The sequence below is a fragment of the Mytilus trossulus genome, chromosome 3 (assembly GCF_036588685.1).
Source record: "Mytilus trossulus isolate FHL-02 chromosome 3, PNRI_Mtr1.1.1.hap1, whole genome shotgun sequence".
NCBI lineage: Eukaryota > Metazoa > Mollusca > Bivalvia > Mytilida > Mytilidae > Mytilus > Mytilus trossulus.
The window spans coordinates 78,004,021-78,027,205 of record NC_086375.1 but is presented as its reverse complement, the minus strand read 5'-3'; the positions used below and the strand labels follow the sequence as shown (position 1 = coordinate 78,027,205).

At 32.7% G+C, this 23,185-nt stretch overlaps 1 protein-coding gene across 1 annotated transcript; it reads right to left on the bottom strand.

Moving 5' to 3' along the window:
- Positions 1-1,658: 1,658 nt before the first annotated feature.
- Positions 1,659-22,211, bottom strand: LOC134712500 (1-deoxyxylulose-5-phosphate synthase YajO-like). The gene is made up of 9 exons (XM_063574119.1): positions 22,135-22,211; positions 21,571-21,695; positions 17,180-17,325; positions 15,279-15,429; positions 6,495-6,668; positions 4,464-4,561; positions 3,801-3,967; positions 3,117-3,256; positions 1,659-2,137 (listed from the first exon to the last, which is right to left on the bottom strand). The coding sequence occupies exons 1-9, from the start codon at positions 22,199-22,201 to the stop codon at positions 2,009-2,011; spliced, it is 1,197 nt and encodes a 398-aa protein (XP_063430189.1). The 5' UTR covers positions 22,202-22,211; the 3' UTR covers positions 1,659-2,008.
- Between the last annotated feature and the right edge of the window lie 974 nt (positions 22,212-23,185).

Genomic DNA, 23,185 nt, shown 5'->3' with positions numbered 1-23,185 from the left:
GAATGGTCAATATAAATCATCCATGAAATTTGTTCTATGGGATGTTTTCAAAATTTGAAAGGAGGAGATTTATTGGCATGGGAGAAAGGGTGAAAGACCATTCACAATTTGTTTTACAGGAGTACTGGTACTAGCTGTCAAATTTATGTTCCCCGATTTGACTCAATTTCTCAGATTTGGTTTACAACAAACTAAAACACATATATCCAAATTAAAGTTAGTCTGAAATAAATGGTTAACAGGGCATATAATAGAAAACATATTTATAGAATAACTAGTATGACTAATCGCCGTATTTGAATATAAAAAATAAGACAACGCGTGACCGAACGACGCATGGAATAAACGAGTGCGCAGCACGAGTTTATTCCATATCGGCGTTCGGTCACAAGTTGTCTTATTTTTGATATTCAAATACGGCGATTAGTTATTCTTTTTATTACATTGGCAAATGCCTCCTTTTTATGAAATTAAGGTAGAAAATGTAAGGAACTATATCTTTTTCCTACGCATTGACAATTTGTTTTGATACCACGTTATCGACGTCTTGACAATGCCTATTGTTGTTTGACGTCGGAGAGTGAAATAACCACGTATATTTCACATGTGAAATTATCGGTTTTTATTTCACTGGAAAATCAATGTAATTCATTGCAACCAATGTAATAAATCAGAATATCTTGTGTATTTTGGTCTAGACGCCATCTTATTAACTATCGAGATGATGACCTCCGACGTCAGACGCCACATAACACGATAGGAACATAAACATCTTTTACCCGTTAAGGAATAGTCCGATTTCTTTGAGTCGCAATTCCTTTGAACCCATACATAAATGTAGTGTTTTGCACTTCATTTTGTCTTTGAAAAAATCTTTTTTCCACAGAAAACGCCAATTTTGTTTTTCTGAAATATCTAAATTCGGAGACCGTTATCGATCCGTGTCTTATACGCTTTCGTGCATGATCGAAATTATAAACCTCTTTGTTTCAACACTTTCCTAATTGTGGCGTGATTTCGCGGGCATGTTCTTTTTAATATAAAAAGATAGCGACCTCGTGAAATTGGATTAATCTATACCTTTTTGATTTCATAACCAGTTCATTATCGTTTGTAACTGTACAAGAATGAGTTTTTGTGGACCGAATCAGTCAATCAAACTGACTTTGTTGCACTTTAAATGTTGACAGTTTTTTTACTTTGAATACCCGAACACGCAAAATTCATGCGCAATCAATTTATAGGTAAGGGGGTTAAATAGAAGGTCACATGAATAGGGATTCAACGTGGTCGAACTACTCACTTGCAAGTGAATAATTCATCATTGATATTTCTTAGGGTTATTTTGAGAAGATGGAACCATATTAGCTGAGAAAAACTTAATTATCATTTCATTTCAAATATTTGCTACTGCACCTTGTTTTTTTCTATAATTTCTATTCCTGGGTTTTATAAGTGTTACATGCCAAGAAAGCATTGCTCAAAAATCTACGGCACCGATTATAAGTTAGATTATTTTGGTTTCATTCAACAAATTAATTTACGACCTGCACGTACATGTCGCTTAGAACATGGCCATGTGCCCAATGATAAATGTAAATCATCTGTGATGCTTGCTCTATGGATTGATTGCAACATCTCAACGGGAAAATGTCTTGGCAGTCATCCTGAAAAAGGGGACGGGATTGTAGTAACGACATTAAGAACATATCCGCTATCATCTGTGAAACGTATATTCCATAACGGTCAACCAACTGGAAATGGCGTAAGAAAAGCGATATTATCTTATCAAAATGTACAAATTGTTTGTTTAATATGTTAAAGGATACACAGTCTTTTTATACAAAGGAAACTTTGTTAATCAATAATTATAACATAAATCATATTCAATCATTTCTCGTCTTTCCAATATCTCTCAAACATGAGGTTAGTCGTGGATACACACACGTAATAAATCAGCACGCAGCTAGAAACTACGATCACGTAAACCTTAAACAATATGTCAGTTTTATACGAGATTTGCGACGGCTGGTTTTGGTATAAATTTGTTTACTCGCGATATATTTCCCAACCTCGACATTTCATACGGATAATTGCTCGCACTTTCTGGTTTTGAAGCTTCATCTAGTGTCTCCATCTGAAAACAGAAATCAATTTTCATCAGCCTTGAATTTCCATTTTAAAATAAATCTCAAGATTTCAATATTGATTCATATCATATCATTCAAATTGGATTATTCACTAGAACATTTTATATTTCATAATCTATTTGAACACGATGCATCAAGTATCCGAACTTCACAAAGTTAAAGTATTTTTTTGGGGTTAATTTCGCCTGTACGCCTCCGTATTTACCCCTCTACCATCTCTTATATTATTCAAGTTTGTTATTGTTTATTTGCACAGTACTAGCGTATGAATGAAGACTGGGTATAAAATTAACAATTTTCACAAAAAATGTTTTACTTAATTGTCTTGTTAGTATTGATGAACATACATGTCATGTTATGTTTATGCTGTCATATCTTTCAAATGGTTTCTGATTACTTTAAAGCATTACAACCACGTGTTTTTGTCCGGTTGTTTAAAAGTAATTTTGGGCGCTTTTATAGCTTGCTGTTCGGTGTGAGTCAAGGCTTCTCGTGTTGAAGGTCGTACAATGGCCGGTAATTGTTAACTTTTTCTTCAAAGCATATACTGGTCTTTACATGATACTAGTTCTTATTACAAGTAATTGTCTCTCTGACATAAATATACGATACATGTATATATAAAAAGATGTGGTATGAATGCCAATGTGACAACTCTTCATCCAAGTAACAATGTGTACATACCAGTCATGCTTTGGAGAACTATAGAGACCATTTTATGCTTAGAAGTTGACCTAAAGCTGTTAACTTCTATGCCTATTGATCTCTGGTGGGGAGTTGTCTTATTGGCATTCATACCACATCTTCTTATTCTTATATTTGAACAACCAGCATGTACAGGCCAGTATACTCTGTACAGCTTGGTGTGACTTTTGTCTATTATTCTTATTTCTAACACGACAGCAATTATTTCTTTATTCTTATTTGGAACCTATGGTACCGACTTTGCATAAAAAATCAACCTACATCTTCTTTGGAAATGCTCCAGCCACTTCCTACAGACATATTTTCCTCTAACTGTTTAATCGATGTGGCACCGATTATTACAGATGACACGACGTCTTTCTGCAATAGCCACTTCAACGCTATCTGTGCCGCTGTTTTACCTGAATTAAGAAAAAATACAATAAAAGATGTTTTGTTTTATTATTCATTTTGTAGAAGTTTATATTTTGTCATTAAACTTGAATTTTTAACAAAAGACAGATTTAATTTGATGGTACTATTTCTCATTTATTGAGTCCTTGTTGTATGTTTGCTCATTGGCATGAATCATGCGGCTGGCACTTCTTCTATTCTTATATTGTCTGTATAATTTTACATCTAATGGCTAAGATTTCTTCATGCATTTTTTAATCAACAAATCAACTATTAAGGTTAAACGAAGTTGGTAGATCGGTATCATTGCAAAAATGTTGTACTTACACTGGGGAAATAAGGTATGTTTTATAGTAGTTGACATTTGGCATCATGAAATATCATCTATTTCCAATATTGTCATATGTTCAATTGTTTGTTTGAAAAGTTATCCGTAAATATGTTGATTGAAGCAAAAGAGTTCTGAAAGTCAGATATATGAAACCAATAAACAAACTAGTATATAATGTTATATTAATTAAACTAAAATGACTATAAGGTAAACGTGTTTACCATTTGTCTTTGCTACTTTTTCTACAACTGCCATGATATCCCAGTACGTGTCCTTTGCATATTTAGTCCAATAAGAAGCCTGGGTATTCTTTTCAAAATCATACGCTAAACGACCACTCTTAGGGTCCATCTTTTCGTCTCGTTTGTATTTTCCAGTGAGCATACCACTATTAGACAAAAATCAATATATTATAATATATGCAATTTTTTTAGGGTGAAAAGTGTGTACTCATATTTCGTCATGAATCTCTTGTAATTGACTTCCATTAATTCATGTATGGTCCGTTGAGTTCAATGCTGCAACATTGCCGAACGTGACTAAGTCACCGTGGCTTATTAGATAATTACAACATGATACAAATTGGTGTAATCGAATATTTGTATTTGTTAAAAACAAATCATTTGAGCCTGGGTTTTTTTTTCGTCTTGTTCCGATTTGCAGAAGATTTAATACCTGGAAAAGCATAAGTTTCTTTATGGCGTAATTCAATTAGGCCTTAATTTAAAAGGTATGGACTATAACTTAAAAGTCTTAAAACTAGTGCGATGTTTGCAGTATATGCAGATTCGAGCAGTCTATGAATTTTCTGCCGAAACTTTTAAAATATACACTTTTTATGATTAACACAAACTCACAATTTCATCAATTTAACATATAAATACCTTCTTAAAGGACTCCATGGTAAAACACCAAGTCCTTCATTCTTGCAGACTTGGAATTCTTCCAATTCCGGGTGTCGAACTAACAAGCTGTATTGTTGCTGAAAAAAACCCCAACATATGATAGTGAGACACGTTAAAAAAAATCAATATGAAGTTCATACTATTCTTGTAGAAAAAAGTAAAAGACGAAAACTACAAAATGCATAGTTTTCCCGTAGGGCGATTAACATAATCTAAATAATCTTTCTGATTTCTAATGGCATATATATAGCAATTTGATTCTTATCAAAATTCAGTTTATTTATTTCGACTAAATTGGGGGTCATATCTTCCCATCTCCTGGAAACAGGAGTTTAAGCAATTTCATCCGATTGTGTGTGGAGAGGGGTATGGTAATAAATTGTTTTATTGTAAATTTATTGAGAAAAAAGGTTTGGTAAGCATCATCAGGCGCATGTTATAGATTTTTTTAAGAGTAAACAAGTGTGGACACAGATGAGTGTGGATAGTATGTATGGACGTTTGACAGTGTCTTATGACAAAATGAGTTCTATGTTTTTCCTATATACGATGACAACCAATCTGAGCATTATGAGTGTTATTTATTAAATTTTGTATGCCCCCACCTACGATAGGATAGGGGCATTATGTTTTCTGGTCTGTGGGTCCGTTCGTTCGTTTGTCCCGCTTCAGCTTAAAGTTTTTGGTCTAGGTAGTTTTTGATGAAGCTGAAGTCCAATCAACTTGAAACTTAGTATACATATTTATTATGATATGATCCTTCTAATTTTAAAGCCAAATTAGACTTTTGACCCCAATTTCACGGTCCATTGAACATAGAAAATGAAAGTGGGAGTTCCAGGTGAAAGTTTTTGATCAAGGTAGTTTTTGATGAAGCTGAAGTCCAATCAACTTGAAACTTAGTACACTTGTTGCATATGATATGATCTTTCTAGACTTTTGACCCCAATTTCACGGTCCATTGAACATAGAAAATGAAAGTGGGAGTTCCAGGTGAAAGTTTTTGGTCAAGGTAGTTTTTGAAGAAGCTGAAGTCCAATCAACTTGTAACTTAGTACACTTGTTGCTTATGATATGATCTTTCTAATTTCAAAGCCAAATTAAGACTTTTGACCCCAATTTCACAGTCCATTGAATATAGAAAATGAAAATGGGAGTTTTAGGTTAAAGTTTTTGGTCAAGGTAGTTTTTGATGAAATTGAAGTCATATCATCTTGAAACTTAGTACACATGTTTCCTAAAGTATAATCCTTCTCATTTTAATGCCAATTAGATTTTTACCCTATTTTACGGTCCATGGAACATGGAAAATGATTGAGTGGGGCATCCGTGTACTTTGGACACATTCTTGTATTTTTTTATGTTCAAGACGGGCATGGAGGAGACAGTAATTACATCAGTTACCAAATGATTATGATAGAATATGTTCTACATCTTTGATTTTGGATACATTTCGTAGCTAGGAGAGCAACACGTAATAGGTTCTTTTTCACGTGTTTTTTTTCTAAATAGGAGATGATATCTAGTTTTGAGAACATGAAATAAGGAACCTGTAATTCAGGAGTTGTCGTTTGTTTATGTGTTACATATTAGTTTTTTTTTTTTTTTTTTTTTTTATAAAAATAAGGCCATTAGTTTTCTCGCTTGAATTGTTTTACATTGTCATTTCAGGGCATTTTATAGATGATTATGCAGTATTGGCTTTGCTCATTATTTATAGCCGTACAGTGACCTGTAGTTGTTATTTCTGTGTCGATTTGGTCTCTTGTGGAGAATTGTTAAGAGTAAACAAAAATGTAAAGCGTCTGTGAACCTTAAAAACAAAAAGACCTAAGCAAAGCAATAAAAACCCGTCTCATGCATTTGTGTTTTAAATTTCTTGAGTACCTTATGCATAATAATTTACATATTTTATTAAGGTATGTTTGAGACTTACTTAGGTTACACCAGGTATTGAACAAACTTATTTGGTATTTTAGAAAAGATGATTGATATTTGCTATTTACATACCTGCATGCTAACAAAACCTGTCAATCCCATAAACTTGGTATAATCAACAACTTTCTGTGTTTGCCATCCAAGCAAATTTGACACTCCAAGATATCGAATCTTTCCACACCTGACCAGATCATCAAGAGTCCTGAGTGTTTCTTCAATTGGTGTAGCATCGTCCCACATATGTGTCTACTCATAAAACCAATAGATCATGAGCAATTATAAATAAATTTGAAAAACAACATAAAAAACTGAAGGAATACTGTATCTAAAACAGATCTAGTGTTTGAAGTTTGAGGAAGGGATGTCATAGGAACTCTTTCTCTGGAAAAAAATATATATACCTATATACAGACAAGTGCCCGCTAGTGATACTATACGAAAATTTTGACCAAATTGTTTGATACACTTTTTTTCCATGTAAGACTATTCTAGTTGCTGTATTCAACTCATTATCTATCGCTAAATTACTTTGAGAGGACAATGAACGTTAGAGGTGCAGAATGATTCGATAATCGTGTTGCAATATATTTGTATTTAATTTAAGGGACTGTTCTTTCCACTCTGCATGCGACCTAAGTGGAACTGCTGACCATGACTACAAGCAAACTACACTTGGTATAGCATACTGTTCAAACCATCTACAAAATTACGTACAATGTTGTTTTTTATCTTACCTCCTATACATTTCTAGAATATGATTGGTTAAAAACGTCCGCGTGGAGACCATGTATATCTCATATAAGGTAAGTAGGGAGGCGGGGGCTTATTTCATACACGGTTAGTAGTGGTGTTACGTCCCTTTATATTCCACTAGAACACACCCGTGATCTCACGGGTCCGTGACTGAATTAAAGTATATAACTATGCGCAATCCTTATTTTAGTATTAGTATTGTCATCTGATAAAGTCATGTCGATTATAAGATACACGGCAGTTTTCTCTGCTTTCAAATCTTTCTGTTTGAACCCGTCGAACTGGAACTTATCAATTATTGGTAATATTTATTATTTGGAAAACCATAGGTCCTGGAATGGAGTCAACAGCATTGTCCTATATTAGTTATAAATAAAGTTAAATTCTTTGTTTCGCAGTTTTACGTCATGCCCACTAACAAATTGAAAACTGTAACTATATACGCATTATTTTTGGTCCAGATTTTTAGTATTCGTATTGTTATCTTAGAAAGTCTTACTGACTTAAAATACAATAGGTAACAATTTGTGTAGTGTCAACCTTGTGATTATGACCCGTGTATATAGCATATTAAACACACCCGTGATATCGCGGATCCGTGACTGAATTAAAGAATATAACTATGCGCAAGCCTTTATAAGTTATTTTAGTATTAGTATTGTCATCTGATATAATCATGCCGATTATAAGATACACAGTTTTCTCTGCTTTCAAGTCTTCTGTTTGAACCCGTCGAACTGGAACTTATCAATTATTTATAATATTAATTATTTGGAAAACAAAAGGTCCAGGAATGGAGTTTTTTTAATCAACAGCATTGTCCTATATTAGTTATTATTAAAGTTGAATTTTTTGATTCACTGTTTTACGTCATGCCCGCTAACAAATTGAAAACTGTACCTATACGCCTTATTTTTAGTCCAGAATGTTAGTATTCGTATTGTTATCTTAGAAAGTCTTACTGATTAAAATACTACAATAGGTAACAATTTGATAATTTCGTAGTGTCAACCCTGTGATTATGACCCGTGAATATAGCACATGAATCCCGAGTACAACGTTTGGTGGTGCGCCTGTCAGATGCGGAACGTACAGATAAGGAAATCGGTAACAGATGAATATACTATTGGTATCGGTATCGGACTCGACCCGGAACTTCTTAATTATTGGCAATATTAATTACGTGTAAAACAAAAGGGCCTGGAGTGGTGTAATTTTTAATCTACAGTTAAGTACTATATTAGTTATATATAAAGTTGAATTCTTAGATTCGTCGTTTTTACGTAATGACGGCTGACAAATTGGACCTCGTAATTTTAGTATTATAGATATTAGGTAAGAAGGGAGACGGGGTTTATTAGTTGTATAGTGTGTTAGTGATCTAATATGAAATATACGGGATCAGTAAATTCCAATTGGGTTGAGAGTAAAGCTCGAACCCCATATGTTTACTGACCCTGTATATATCATATAAGGCCACTAGCACACAATGTAACGAATTTATCTCACCGACTATCTTTATTTGTTGAATTTAGACTAGAGTTAAATGTTTAAAACCTTCTTCAATTGGTCTGCACTAAAAAAAAATAATGCAAACAATAACTATTTATTAATAACAACCGTAATATAACAATATGAAACAGAACTTTCAATACTTTTAAATAATCAAACAAAGTCGTAAATCCACTACTAATCGTGTATTGAATTAAGCCCCGCCTCCCTACTGACATAATATTGAATATACACGGTCTCCACGTGGATCGTCTTTTAACCAATCATATTCCTTGAAATGTATAGGATGTAAGATATTATATTTCAAACACGGTTAGTATTGCGTTACGTCCCTTTATATTCCATATTAGGTAAGAAGGGAGGCGGGGCTTATTTCATACACTGTCAGTAGTGGTGTTACGTCCCTTTATAAAAACAAAACGTTACTGAGAAAAAATCTTGAAGGTTTCGACAGACGAAGAAATTGATGATTAATTAAGGAATGACTGTACTATTTTTTTTCTGTCTATGAAGAAACAAAACGGGCATAATCCTACTTTAGTCCCACGTGGGATTGAACATTTTTAATTGCCTCGAATCTAATAGATTTTGTATTTTTTTTGAAATCATAATATCATTTGATAATTGAAGTAAAGACGACCGAAATGTTTTATTTAGTATTATTATAAGTATAATTACACATATAAAAGAAAACTAGTAAAAATATATTTATTATTTTGAGAAAACAGTGTTACATATTAATCCTATTTTAGTCCCACCCTATGTGTTAAAGCACTAAAATTTCCATAGGGGTGGGACTAAAACAGGATTAATATATATGTGTGTCTTATATATAAAAACATCTTTAAACCAGGATAATAAATACCGTATATGTTTAATTATTGATTTCAAAATAAATTGATATGAAATAATATACCAATATAAAAAACTCATTAAAATTGCATTCTAAAAGGGTTTTTTCTTTTGGTGTATTATAAAAAAAGGGGCTAGGAATTGTTTTGGGGAATAAATAGAAAAATGACCTTGAAGGAGAAACACATACACAATTTAAAAAAAAGAATTACCTTGAACTTTGACTTTTAAGGATAGATGTATGATATTTAAAAAAATATATATATGACCTTGAACTTTGACCATTGAAGGACAAACACATTCACAATTAAAAAAATGACCTTGAACTTTGACTTTAACGGATAGATCGACGGATGACATTTAAAAAAAAGAAGTAATATGAATTGAACTTTGACCTTGAAGGACAGACATATATACATAATCATAGATAAAACATGATAAAAAATACCTTGAACTTTGAAGGACAGACGTATACAAAATTAAAAAAGAATGACATGGAACTTCGACTTTAAAGGATAAACGTATGACATTTAAAAAAAGCAAATATGGCCTTGAACTATGACATTGAAGGACAGACGTGTACATTATCTAAAATTTAACATACAAAACATGACCTTGAACCTTCACAAAAAGAGAGGTAAACAAAGCTTTATAAAAGGCAAACAGCCACTTATGACCTTGCAAGAAAGACGTAGATCCAATAGAATCATGACCTATGGTATCCTTCTACCGTCACACCTTTTTAACATAAGTAGAGATCGAATACGGACCAATGGTATCCTCTTACAGTCACACTTTTTATCACTTATTAAACATTAGTAGGGATGAAATTAGTACATTTGTTGTCATCCAACAGTCGCACCTATTCAACAAATGCAGGAATCAAATCATGACCTATAGTATCCTCCTATAGTCCCACCAATTAAACATCAGGGGGGTAGTATCAGGGACTTAATTATTCTCCTACGTACAGTTCTACCTATTTAACATCAGCAGGAATCGAATCAGGACCTATGTTATCCTACTACAGTTCAAACTATTTGACATCAGTAGGGATCAAATCATGAACTACGATATACCCCTACACATCAAGACCTTTAGTATCTTTTCAAAAAGTTCCTTTCATTTCAGGTATATATAGTCTCTGATCGATAGTTGGCTAATTTTCAATTATACCAACACTTACTTATTGTAAACTTATTTCGAGTAACAGTATGGCATCAAAAAATACTTAATTAAACAAGTCCTACATTTTATTATTTCTTATTATTCAAGAAGAACAGGGTATAAACCATTTGCTTTATTCCGTAAATGAAATTGACAAAGAAAAAAAAATTCAAATCACTATAATTTAATAGATATACTTTATGTTAAGTCACTCTCTATAACAGGAGGATACCATAGCTTCTGATTCGATACCTACGGATGATTAATAGGTAGGACTGTAGGAGGTTACTATAGATCCTGATTCAATCCCTATTTTTGTTTAATAGGTAGACTATAGAAGGATAACACAGGTCCTGATTTAATACCTACCTATGTCAAATACGTGGAATTGTAGGAGAATACCATAGGTCTGACACATAGGTTGGGATCGAATCATGAACTTTAGTATCCTTATACAGTCCCATCTTTTAAGCATAAATAGGGATCAAATCAGGACCCTAAGTATCCTAATAAAGCTCCACATATTAAACATAAGTAGGAATCGAATCAGGACCTTTAGTATCCTAATACAGCTCCACATATTAAGCATAAGTAGGGATCAAATCAGGACCCTAAGTATCCTAATACAGCTTCACATATTAAACATAAGTAGGGATCAAATCAGGACCTTTAGTATCTTAATACAGCTCCACATATTAAGCATAAGTAGGTATCAAATCAGGACCCTTAGTATTCTAATACAGCTCCACATATTAAACATATGTTGGGATCGAATCAAGACCTTTATAATCCTAATACAGCTCCACCTATTAAACATAAGTAGGGATCTAATCAGGACCTTTAATATCCTTATACAGTCCCATCTATTCAGTACAAGTAGAAATCGAATCAGGACCTTTAGTATCCTAATACAGCTCTACATATTTAACATAAGTAGGGATCAAATCAGGACCCTTAGTATCCTAATAAAGCTCCACATATTAAACGTAAGTAGGGATCAAATCAGGACCCTTAGTATCCTAATACAGCTCCACATATTAAACATAAGTAGGGATCTAATCAGGACCTTTATTATCCTTATACAGTCCAATCTATTCAGCACAAGTAGGAATCGAATCAGCACCTTTAGTATTCTAATACAGCTCCACACACGATTAAACATAAGTACGGGTAGGGATCAATTCTAGGTATGTTTTTATACTATATTGTTAATCGAAATAGGTATAGAACAATCAAGTATTGTTATCATTGCATATATAAGGCATCCAGTTTAAGTCACACCCCCATGTATAGACTATAGTGTTTTAACATACAGGGTGGGACTAAAACAGGATTAATCCATAACTGTATTTCATTTTGGTAATGTTTTTCGAATCCTGTTTTTTATAATTGTGTTTCATTAAATTGTTTAGGGAAATATCTATTAATTATTAATCCTGCTTTAGTCCCACCCTTATGGATTTATTGTTTTTTTTAGCATGGAAGGTGGGACTAAAACAGGATATGGCCACATTTAACAGTGAGCATCACATTTTTATGTTATTTCGAATAGGTAGTAAAAATAGTACAGTCGTTTCTTATAATTTATTTCTAAATTCCATTTTAAACCGTAGAAAACCATTAAAAAACGTTGATGACGTCAAGGTCACATGACTAAATTATGTCTATGTCTATGGGCTCATAACAAAATAACGTCAGCCAATCGGAAGACGCGTTACATCCAAAATTAAATTATTATGAAAATAAATTCATTAAACACATTTAAACCTAACAAGTTGTTATTGTTGGCATCTGTCTTTGTAGAATCAATGATAGATTAGATAAGTTAACAAATCTAAATGTATTGAAGACTTGCTCATTTTGATAGGTCACTAGTCTAAATTTCACTCGTTAAGAATTAGATAGTCGGTAAGACTAATCCGTTACATGGTGTGCTAGTGGCGTAATACGGTAAATATGGGATCAGTAAATTCCATTTAGTGATTCGAGCTCGAGCTTCGAGACCATAAGGAATTTACTGACCCCATATATACCGTTTTAGGTCACTAGCACACTATGTAACTAATATTATAATATTATAGATAGTGTTCACTTAAGATTTATATAAAGGTCCTTTGAACAATTTAATCCAACAATATTCTAATATCAAAAGTATTCACTTTGCCAAAAAGTAGTCTTGTTTGTCTGAGACATTTATTCAATGTGTCAAAAGGATAAATGTAACCTTTGGACGAAAAATGTAACGGATTCAGTCAAAATAAACATCACGAATAAGCCTTCAAAAGCACATAATCATTGTAAACAGACGTGCGATACTTGACGTTAACTCAATTAGAGTATATTTTTAGAATCAGTTATAAAGTTAAGCTTAGATTGTATTTAAGGTTGGACTGTGTACAATGTATACAAATCTGTATTTTCCCCATAACATCAACAAATCAAAAGAAATTGTTGACCTCAGATTCCATTCAATGTCTATTATGAACATTAGGTTAATAGGTTTGCAACTTGAAGAAGAAAATTGATTATTAGGCAAGATTATTAATCATGCCTGATATGTAAAAGTTAATTAAGTTAAACATATTGCGTTGCCAACTTCTATGGAAGAAAGAACAGAAGAAAATGAAGAAAGAAAAAAATTATATGTCAAACGCAAGTTATGATATGTTATATATATGTTATGTGAATTAGATAAGTTAACAATATATGCATAGTACCTGATAAAGATCTATATAGTTTGTCTGCAAACGTTCAAGACTGTCTTCACAACATTTGATAATGTGTCGTCTACTGAGTCCCTGGTCGTTTGGCTCCTTCGACATAGAGAAACGACATTTTGTCGCCACAACAACATTGTCTCTGGACTTCCTTAAATAAAATGATAGAAACAATTCAATGTTAATGTTCATAACATATTTGGATTGCAGCATTTTATTTTTTTATACCCCCGCTTTAAAAAAGGGGGGTATACTGTTTTACCTCTGTCTGTCAGTCCGTCCGTCCGTCCGTCCGTCCGTCCGTCCGTCAGTCCGTCAGTCCGTCCGTCAGTCAGTCCGTCCCATGAGACTTTCGTCACATTTTTCCGACGAGAATTAGAAACAGTGATCAAGATGAATCTGATTTAAACTTTTTAATTTATTATTCCGTTCCGTTCCGTTCCGTAAAGTACCAATTGCTCTGAGGAATTGGTATTTAACGGAATCGAACGGAACAAGACATTTTATTTATAATGTAATAAAAGGAGTATGATAAAAAAAAATGTGTCTGACACCCCTTTTTGCAGAAGAAATAAGTGTTTTAGATAGCATTCCCGACCAGATAAATAATTAAGAATTTAACACAAAGGCTGGATAGACAAAAAGTCTTACTTCTTCCATTGGTAATTATATTTTTTAAAAGAGGCCTTCTACCTCTCGTTCCGACGAGGATTAGAAACAGTGTTTAAGTTGAATCTGATTTAAACTTTTTAATTTATTATTCCGTTCCGTAAAGTACCAATTGCTCTGAGGAATTGGTATTTAACGGAATCGAACGGAACCAGACATTTATAATGTAATAAAAGGAGTATGATAAAAAAATAATTAAATTATTATGAAAATAAATTCATTAAACACATTTAAACCTAACAAGTTGTTATTGTTGGCATCTGTCTTTGTAGAATCAATGATAGATTAGATAAGTTAACAAATCTAAATGTATTGAAGACTTGCTCATTTTGATAGGTCACTAGTCTAAATTTCACTCGTTAAGAATTAGATAGTCGGTAAGACTAATCCGTTACATGGTGTGCTAGTGGCGTAATACGGTAAATATGGGATCAGTAAATTCCATTTAGTGATTCGAGCTCGAGCTTCGAGACCATAAGGAATTTACTGACCCCATATATACCGTTTTAGGTCACTAGCACACTATGTAACTAATATTATAATATTATAGATAGTGTTCACTTAAGATTTATATAAAGGTCCTTTGAACAATTTAATCCAACAATATTCTAATATCAAAAGTATTCACTTTGCCAAAAAGTAGTCTTGTTTGTCTGAGACATTTATTCAATGTGTCAAAAGGATAAATGTAACCTTTGGACGAAAAATGTAACGGATTCAGTCAAAATAAACATCACGAATAAGCCTTCAAAAGCACATAATCATTGTAAACAGACGTGCGATACTTGACGTTAACTCAATTAGAGTATATTTTTAGAATCAGTTATAAAGTTAAGCTTAGATTGTATTTAAGGTTGGACTGTGTACAATGTATACAAATCTGTATTTTCCCCATAACATCAACAAATCAAAAGAAATTGTTGACCTCAGATTCCATTCAATGTCTATTATGAACATTAGGTTAATAGGTTTGCAACTTGAAGAAGAAAATTGATTATTAGGCAAGATTATTAATCATGCCTGATATGTAAAAGTTAATTAAGTTAAACATATTGCGTTGCCAACTTCTATGGAAGAAAGAACAGAAGAAAATGAAGAAAGAAAAAAATTATATGTCAAACGCAAGTTATGATATGTTATATATATGTTATGTGAATTAGATAAGTTAACAATATATGCATAGTACCTGATAAAGATCTATATAGTTTGTCTGCAAACGTTCAAGACTGTCTTCACAACATTTGATAATGTGTCGTCTACTGAGTCCCTGGTCGTTTGGCTCCTTCGACATAGAGAAACGACATTTTGTCGCCACAACAACATTGTCTCTGGACTTCCTTAAATAAAATGATAGAAACAATTCAATGTTAATGTTCATAACATATTTGGATTGCAGCATTTTATTTTTTTATACCCCCGCTTTAAAAAAGGGGGGTATACTGTTTTACCTCTGTCTGTCAGTCCGTCCGTCCGTCCGTCCGTCCGTCCGTCCGTCAGTCCGTCAGTCCGTCCGTCAGTCAGTCCGTCCCATGAGACTTTCGTCACATTTTTCTCAGGAACTACACATCCACCCTTTCTGTAATTTGGTATCAACATTTATATATGTCAGCCATACCGTGTGATGCGTTTTCAGATTCATCACTTGACAACTTCCTGTTCACCGAACACTTGTATGATTTTACACATGATAGCCAAGTTGAAAATTTTCGTCACATTTTTCTCAGAAACTACAATACAAGGATTTCTGAAATTTGGTTACAGGATTTATATAAGTCAGCTATACCGTGTGATGTGTTTTCAGATTCATCAATCGACAACTTCCTGTTAACCGAATACTTGTATGATTTTACACATGATAGCCAAGTTGAAAATTTTCGTCACATTTTTCTCAAAAACTACAATACAAGGATTTCTGAAATTTGGTTACAGGATTTATATAAGTCAGCTATACCGTGTGATGCGTTTTCAGATTCATCACTCGACGACTTCCTGTTTACCGAACACTTGCATATTTTTATCCACTTGCGGCGGGGGTATCATCAGTGAGCAGTAGCTCGCAGTTTCACTTGTTTGCTCATTATTGAAGTCCGTACATTGACATATATTTGTTAATTTCTGTGTCATTTTGTCTCTTGTGGAGAGTTGTCTCATTGGCAATCATACCACATTTTTTTTATATTAAGAGTGAAGACACGAGATGAATTACAAATTTCGAAGTATTAAATGGGCATAACTCTACAGAACTGAAGGTGAACCACTTCTTGAAGTCAAAATATGTCTGCTTTTAATGTTTCGAAGAATTATGTAATATTTTCATGAAATTTGGATAGAGGAAAACTTAAGTTATAGTGTGGAAACGAATCCAAGTTATAAAGAGACAGTCCTCTAAAACCGTTTTTGACTCACTGTCCATATTCAAACTCTGTCTACGAGTATTGCTTTTTAACAATGTGTATGAGTTTCATAAAATTTGGATAAGTAAAACTTAAGTAAGAGTGCACAAACGAACCAAAACTGTAATTTTCTAAGATTTAAAGGGGGATAAATGAAAAAAATGGATCGGTAGGTGAATAACTGCCAAAATTCTAACTCTGTCTGCTAGTTATGGTTATCAGCTTTGTATATGAGTTTCAAAAAATTTGGAGGAGAACAAATTAAGTTACAGTGCGGAAACGAAAATGTTTGCATTTTTTCAAGTTTTAGTTAAAAAGGCGCAAAGTTCTAGAACCGTAAGTGACTCACTGCCCGAATTCGAACTGTGTCTGGGACGGATATATCGATGTAAAGACGGACGGAGAGTTAAGGGTAACACTTAATGCCCCCTTAACCTAAGGTGAGTGCATAAAAAACAAAAGGTCAGCAAAATTTCCAAATTTTTTAATCACCAATGTTTAAAGAGTGTGTTTCGGGTCTTGTTGCCGTTTAATAATTTGTGTTCCCTTAAGTTAAATATGTAGGGCCATTTCAGAGTGTCAGAGAGTAAATCGGTTGGTATAGCATTGTGTATGTATGTTATTCTAAAAAGGAGCACTAAAATATCTGTATATGATAATTTTTATAACGAGATACTTTATGACGTTCTTTTACTTTTTAAGCCATGTTCCTATAATGTGTTCCGATCGTCCACTACAGTACATGTTTGCTGTGTCGATGAAGTTACCACCAAGCTCCACAAAACGGTCCATTATACCATGAGCCTTTTCTTCGTCTGCCTGTGTTGGGCATGAAAAAATCTAAAACATACAAGTATACATGCTTGCCGTCAATTGTATTTTGAACGCCACTGGAGATCAATATGTTTGTTTTTTTTATGCGATAATTATTTACTGCTAAATGCAGTTAGTTCTTGCATATAGTATGCCTGTTTGCATGTGTTCACATAATCATTGAATCGTGAAACACTGCTTAATTTTAGAATTTTTTGCTTTCTTAAAATCAAAATGTCTGCCTTTTAAATATGTTTTATCAATTGCAAAGCAAAATCAAACCCATAAACCTGACAAATTTTCGAGAAAGCAACTACAAAATTCTAAACAAAAATAAAATGTGTTTTATTTACATTGGTCCAAGCACAGTATTTTTTCATTCAGCTGGAATCGTCTTGAAAGGTATAACATATATTCGCTGCTGAACATCAAGCAAACAATAAATAATTCTTCAAATAATAGCAGATTTAACAAAATATCAATAAATTAAGCTTTGGCATTAATGCCGTAACTTGAAAATAAATTTGGATATGAAAATATAGCACTTGCACTTTCCCCGTCCGACCTATACTGTGGTGAGGTCCGATTTTTGGCCTCAAATTTCAGGTTCACCTGACGAAAAATCTATCAAATATGCCCAAAAATGTCACTTTTCATAAGGTTTTTGTCAAAAATGAAAGTAGCCGCATCCGTGTTCATCCTCAACCTTTATATATGTTATATATATGTATGTTTCATTAAAATACATTACTCTGATTGGCTAACTGCACACCACGTGTTATTCCTTAAGCAATTTTATCAGTCAACAAAACTTTTCATTCATGTTCACACGTGGTCCCACAATAAAGTGCACAGGTGAATTAAATAAAAAAAAATCGTGTTTGCATGCTCTTAGCTAAAAATGTAATTATAAGTATTGAATGCTTCTTTTTGTAACTTCATAGGGTTGTAAAAGCGTTGACCGTGCGCACATTTTTAGAATGAAGCGCTTCCGCGCTTCATACAATATGTAATTCGGTCAACGCTTTTACACCCCCAATGAATTTACAAAAACAAGCATTCAATTCTTAAATACAAGTTACATTTCAATGTTAAGAATGAACACAAATGCGGCCACTTTCGTTTAAGACGGAAATGCGGCCATTTTCATTTAAGACGGAAACCGACTAAAATTTAACTAAAATGATAAAAATGTGAAGATTTCAGTAATTTAGCCTGACTTCATGAGGCTGGTTCCCAATATATGTGCACGGTATTGTAAAAAAACCACCCATTGTTAGTAGCAGAAGCATTCTTCTTTCCAATTAGTGTCTAAAATTTTACATTTTAACAATTTTGTAAAACTGCTTTATTTTGGGGACAAAAAAAAAAGGCCTTACTGGTCTTACTCATTTGACCATGAGGATAGTATAAAAACGAAGCCAGGTCATGTCGGTTCCGAGGCATCGTACGTGGAGCGTATCACGTTCTTTGCACTTTAAAAACATTGGGCACATGAAATGTTATTTAAAAGATCCGTCATCAGTGGACATAGTTTCTTTCCTTTTGCTCCTATGATCTTTAAAAAATACTTTGTAAATTATGCATATGGTTTCAAATAATATTTGGTATATTCTCATTACATGTGATGGCAAGGTTACTTTTGCCTACAAGAAATCATAAGAATTAAAGCTGATTTGTTAACTAATCCTTTATTATTATAAGGATTTAATATTGCGCAACTGTGGCTATTTGATGAGGCTGTCTAAGAAACAATTGCATGAGACAAACGAGTCACATAAGTTATTTATGTTTTAACTACGAGCTTTCATGGTCAAACTCTCTGGTCTAATCAAAATGGTTTAGCATGCAACAAAACGCATACTGCGCTGTTGTCATTGAAGGGCGTTTTTCAATAAAAGTGTAACTTTCAGACCTAAATAAAATGGAAAATCAACTTGTTTAAAATTTAATTTCAAGAGTTATTTTGAATATCTCTATTTTAGACATGTTTGTAAACAAAAAGTGCAATCTTAAATACTCTTTAAAATGAAAGTATTTTCATAACTTGTGTACTGTTTCGAAGGGAACTTTTGTCCCCTACGAAACTGCTACTAAACACACATATTTTTGCAATTTTAAATGTTTCCTATAGACATTCCAGGTTGTTTACTTTATATACTAGAAAAATCTCTTTTTTTTCTTAATTGGAGAACCATTTTTTATCGATAAAGATAAGATAGTACTTCACATATGAAGGTACAACTCGTGTTACGTAGTGGACATTTTGATGCGTTTCGTAGTTGACAAATCCGTTTCGTAGTGGACAAAAAGTTTCGTAGTTGACAATTTGACATCAACCCTATTCTATGCTGATAAAAACATAATAAAAATTACATGAAACTAATCCTTTTTATTTGATTTGCACGAATATAACTGAAAAAAGAGTAAAAAGGACTGCATGGTAGTGGTAGTGTCCACTACGAAACATTTTTCTCCCATATTTGTTTCGTAGGTGACCGTTTCGTAGGGAACATATTCACATGTTTTATCCTTCTGAAATTAAAAATCCTATGTTAAAAGCTGTTTATTGAAATGTGTTTTTCTGAACATACTTTTGAATTATTAAAGAACTTATATTAAAAGTATTAATAACATTTATTTCTACATTTTTTTACGATATTTTAGAGTATGTAATACTATGTTGAACAGGCGGTCTAGGGACATTCCATTTTGGTTGTTTTGGATCATTCAGGAATCAATATCTTATCAATCCCTCTAAAAAAATGACTGCTTATTTGCTTACAAATGTTAAATCTAATTCAATGTACTGACTGCAAAAAAAAATACTTGCAAAGATCAAACACATTTGTTAAAAGTACGGGGCGCCGAATGGGACTCTTGTGGTTTTGTACTCAAAATTCAATTTTGTACGGACAAAAGTGACTTTAGTTCAACAAAAATGAGTTCAGTTTAACAAAATTTGTATCATACTACAAATTTGAAATTTTGTCATACAAAATTATCTATCAGCGGACAAAAGTCACTTTTGTCATGACAAAATTCATTTTTGTTACACAGACTTGACTTTTGTTACCTAATTTGAAAATTTAGCGACAAAAGTCAATTTTGTATTTAAATTAGTTTAGTTTGGTTTCTGTGAACTAATTTGCATACAAAATCGACTTTTGTTACACAAAATTGACTTTTGTTACACAAAATTGACTTTTGTTACACAAAATTGACTTTTGTTACACAAAATTGACTTTTGTTACACAAAAATTACTTTTGTTACTCAAAATTGACTTTTGTTACACAAAATTGACTTTTGTTACACAAAATTGACTTTTGTTACACAAAATTGACTTTTGTGAGACAAAATTGACAAAATTGACTTTTGTCTCAACAAAATTGACAAAATTGACTTTTGTCTCAACAAAATTAACAAAATTGAATTTTGTCTCAACAAAATTGACAAAATTGAATTTTGTCTCAACAAAATTAACAAAATTGAATTTTGTCTCAACAAAATTAACAAAATTGATTTTTGTCTCACGAAAGTCAATTTTGTCTCACGAAAGTCAATTTTGTCTCATAAAAGTCAATTTTGTTGTTACAAAATTGAATTTTGTCATCACAAAAATGAATTTTGTCGTCACAAAATTGACTTTTGTCTCAACAAAATTGACAAAATTGACAAAATTGACTTTTGTCTCAACAAAATTAACAAAATTGACTTTTGTCTCAACAAAATTTACAAAATTGACTTTTGTCTCAACAAAATTAACAAAATTGACTTTTGTCTCAACAAAAATGACAAAATTGAATTTTGTCTCAACAAAAATGACAAAATTGAATTTTGTCTCAACAAAATTTACAAAATTGACTTTTGTCTCAACAAAATTAACAAAATTGAACTTGATTTAATTTCCATATCAGGTAACAAAAGTCAATTTTGTATGCAAATATGTTTATATTTGCATACCTTTAAGACAAAATTGACTTTTGTCATGACAAATATGAATTTTGTCTACAAAAATGAATTTTGTCATGACAAAAATGAATTTTGTCTACACAAATGAATTTTGTCATCACAAAATTGAAGTTCTCACAAAACAAGTCTGTAGCACATAGTTTTGTAAGACAAAAATGATTTTGTTATGACAGAATTGAATTTTGTACAAAACCACAAGAGTCCCATTCGGCGCCCCGTAAAAAGTGGCTATGACAAGAAAGTACGTTTTTATTGAAAAAAACGCCCTGATATGGAACCAAATCTATTAATATACATACCGCCATCGGACTTTCTTCCAACTTGGCAAAAGTCATTGTTCCAAGACATATGTTTGATACTTTTAGTCCAGATTTCCCCAGATGCGTATATTCCACCTTGCATTGTTCTTTTTCGGACTCCATCTCTAACAGAAATTGTAAATATATGCTTTCAACGGGTTTATAAATTAGAACACCAAAATAGGTCAAACTATTTATAACTTATCGGGCCTTTAACCTTGAAATTATATGTAAAATATATAGACTAAATATAGTCATCTCGTTATCATTATATAACTTTCCGGTTTCTGGTTTCGTTTCGTTTGGTTACATAGATTTGTTATACTTATGTGTGTGTACATATGTGATCATATGTCGTCAAGAATTGAACTATTTTGGACCCATCTTGCCAATATCAAACCATTTCGAGTCAGGGACAATTATTATCATCTTCAACTGGCTATTTCCTTACTTTTAAATGTATAAAAAAAAAAAAAAAAGTATGTTAGGATATATTATGATCTAATATTACTCAAATAGTAATTGCCTTTTTAAAAAGTAACATGAACTTAAAAAGTGTGATACCTGACGTTGAGTTTGAATTTTCAACATTTGAATGTACTTCCTTATTCTGTCTAATGTTTGAGTACATTGACCCTACACTTTCCAGATTATGTCTTCAAAAAACAAATCAGAATTGATTAAACTATATGTAAATTCATAAAGATAACTCACACAGGTGTATGTGCTCCTGGCTAAAATGGACTTCATATATTGTGTTAGCAACTGTTTGTTTGTTCTGTCTTGTTGTAAATATTGTAAACAATTGTCTTCTCTGTACCAATGTATATGGTTTGTTGAGAATACAGACATATATACATCTGGTAGAGGAACCAACAAGAGATCCGAATACATTGGATCTAGTGATCACAAACAACCCGTCAAGCTTCCCTGTAATTAAAAAATCATCAAAGAAGTACATGGGGTGTCAGACCATGATATTGTCTCCAGTGAAATAGATACCAAGCCTATGTAAAGAAAGCAACAACAAAACCCAAGAATATTTCCCTTACATAGGAAAGCAAATCGGGAAACTATCAAACAGAAAAATGAATGAAACTCATCAGAAGATTTAACAATAATGAAGTTGAAAATGAGAGTATAGCATAAGAACTCTGCTTACAGTTCAAATCCTTGCTTAACCAGATCATATCCCACATAAAACTTCATAACAGAAAGATAGCCTCCTTTGGCTCACTCCGAATATATGCAAGTTAATACATAGTCGAGACAGATTGTACAAAAAAAAGTCAGCTGACCGAAAATCCACCTCAAATTTGAAGAAACCAAGCAAATGGTCCATAGAGGACTCTGTCGAGCATATTGGAACTATATTAAGATTTAAGAACATAGTAACACCCAAAGAGTAAAACAATCAATACAGCAATATGAAACAGTTCTGGATATACATAAAACATGGACGAATGGAGAGCAGTGGAGTGGCGCAATATTAAATCAATCCATATATAGCAGCAGTACCCGACAACATAAGGCCAATATTACTTATAGAACAGGCAACGGATAGAGTCCATATACTCACACTCATTTTGCAAACATCACTCGAAACAGGGGGTGT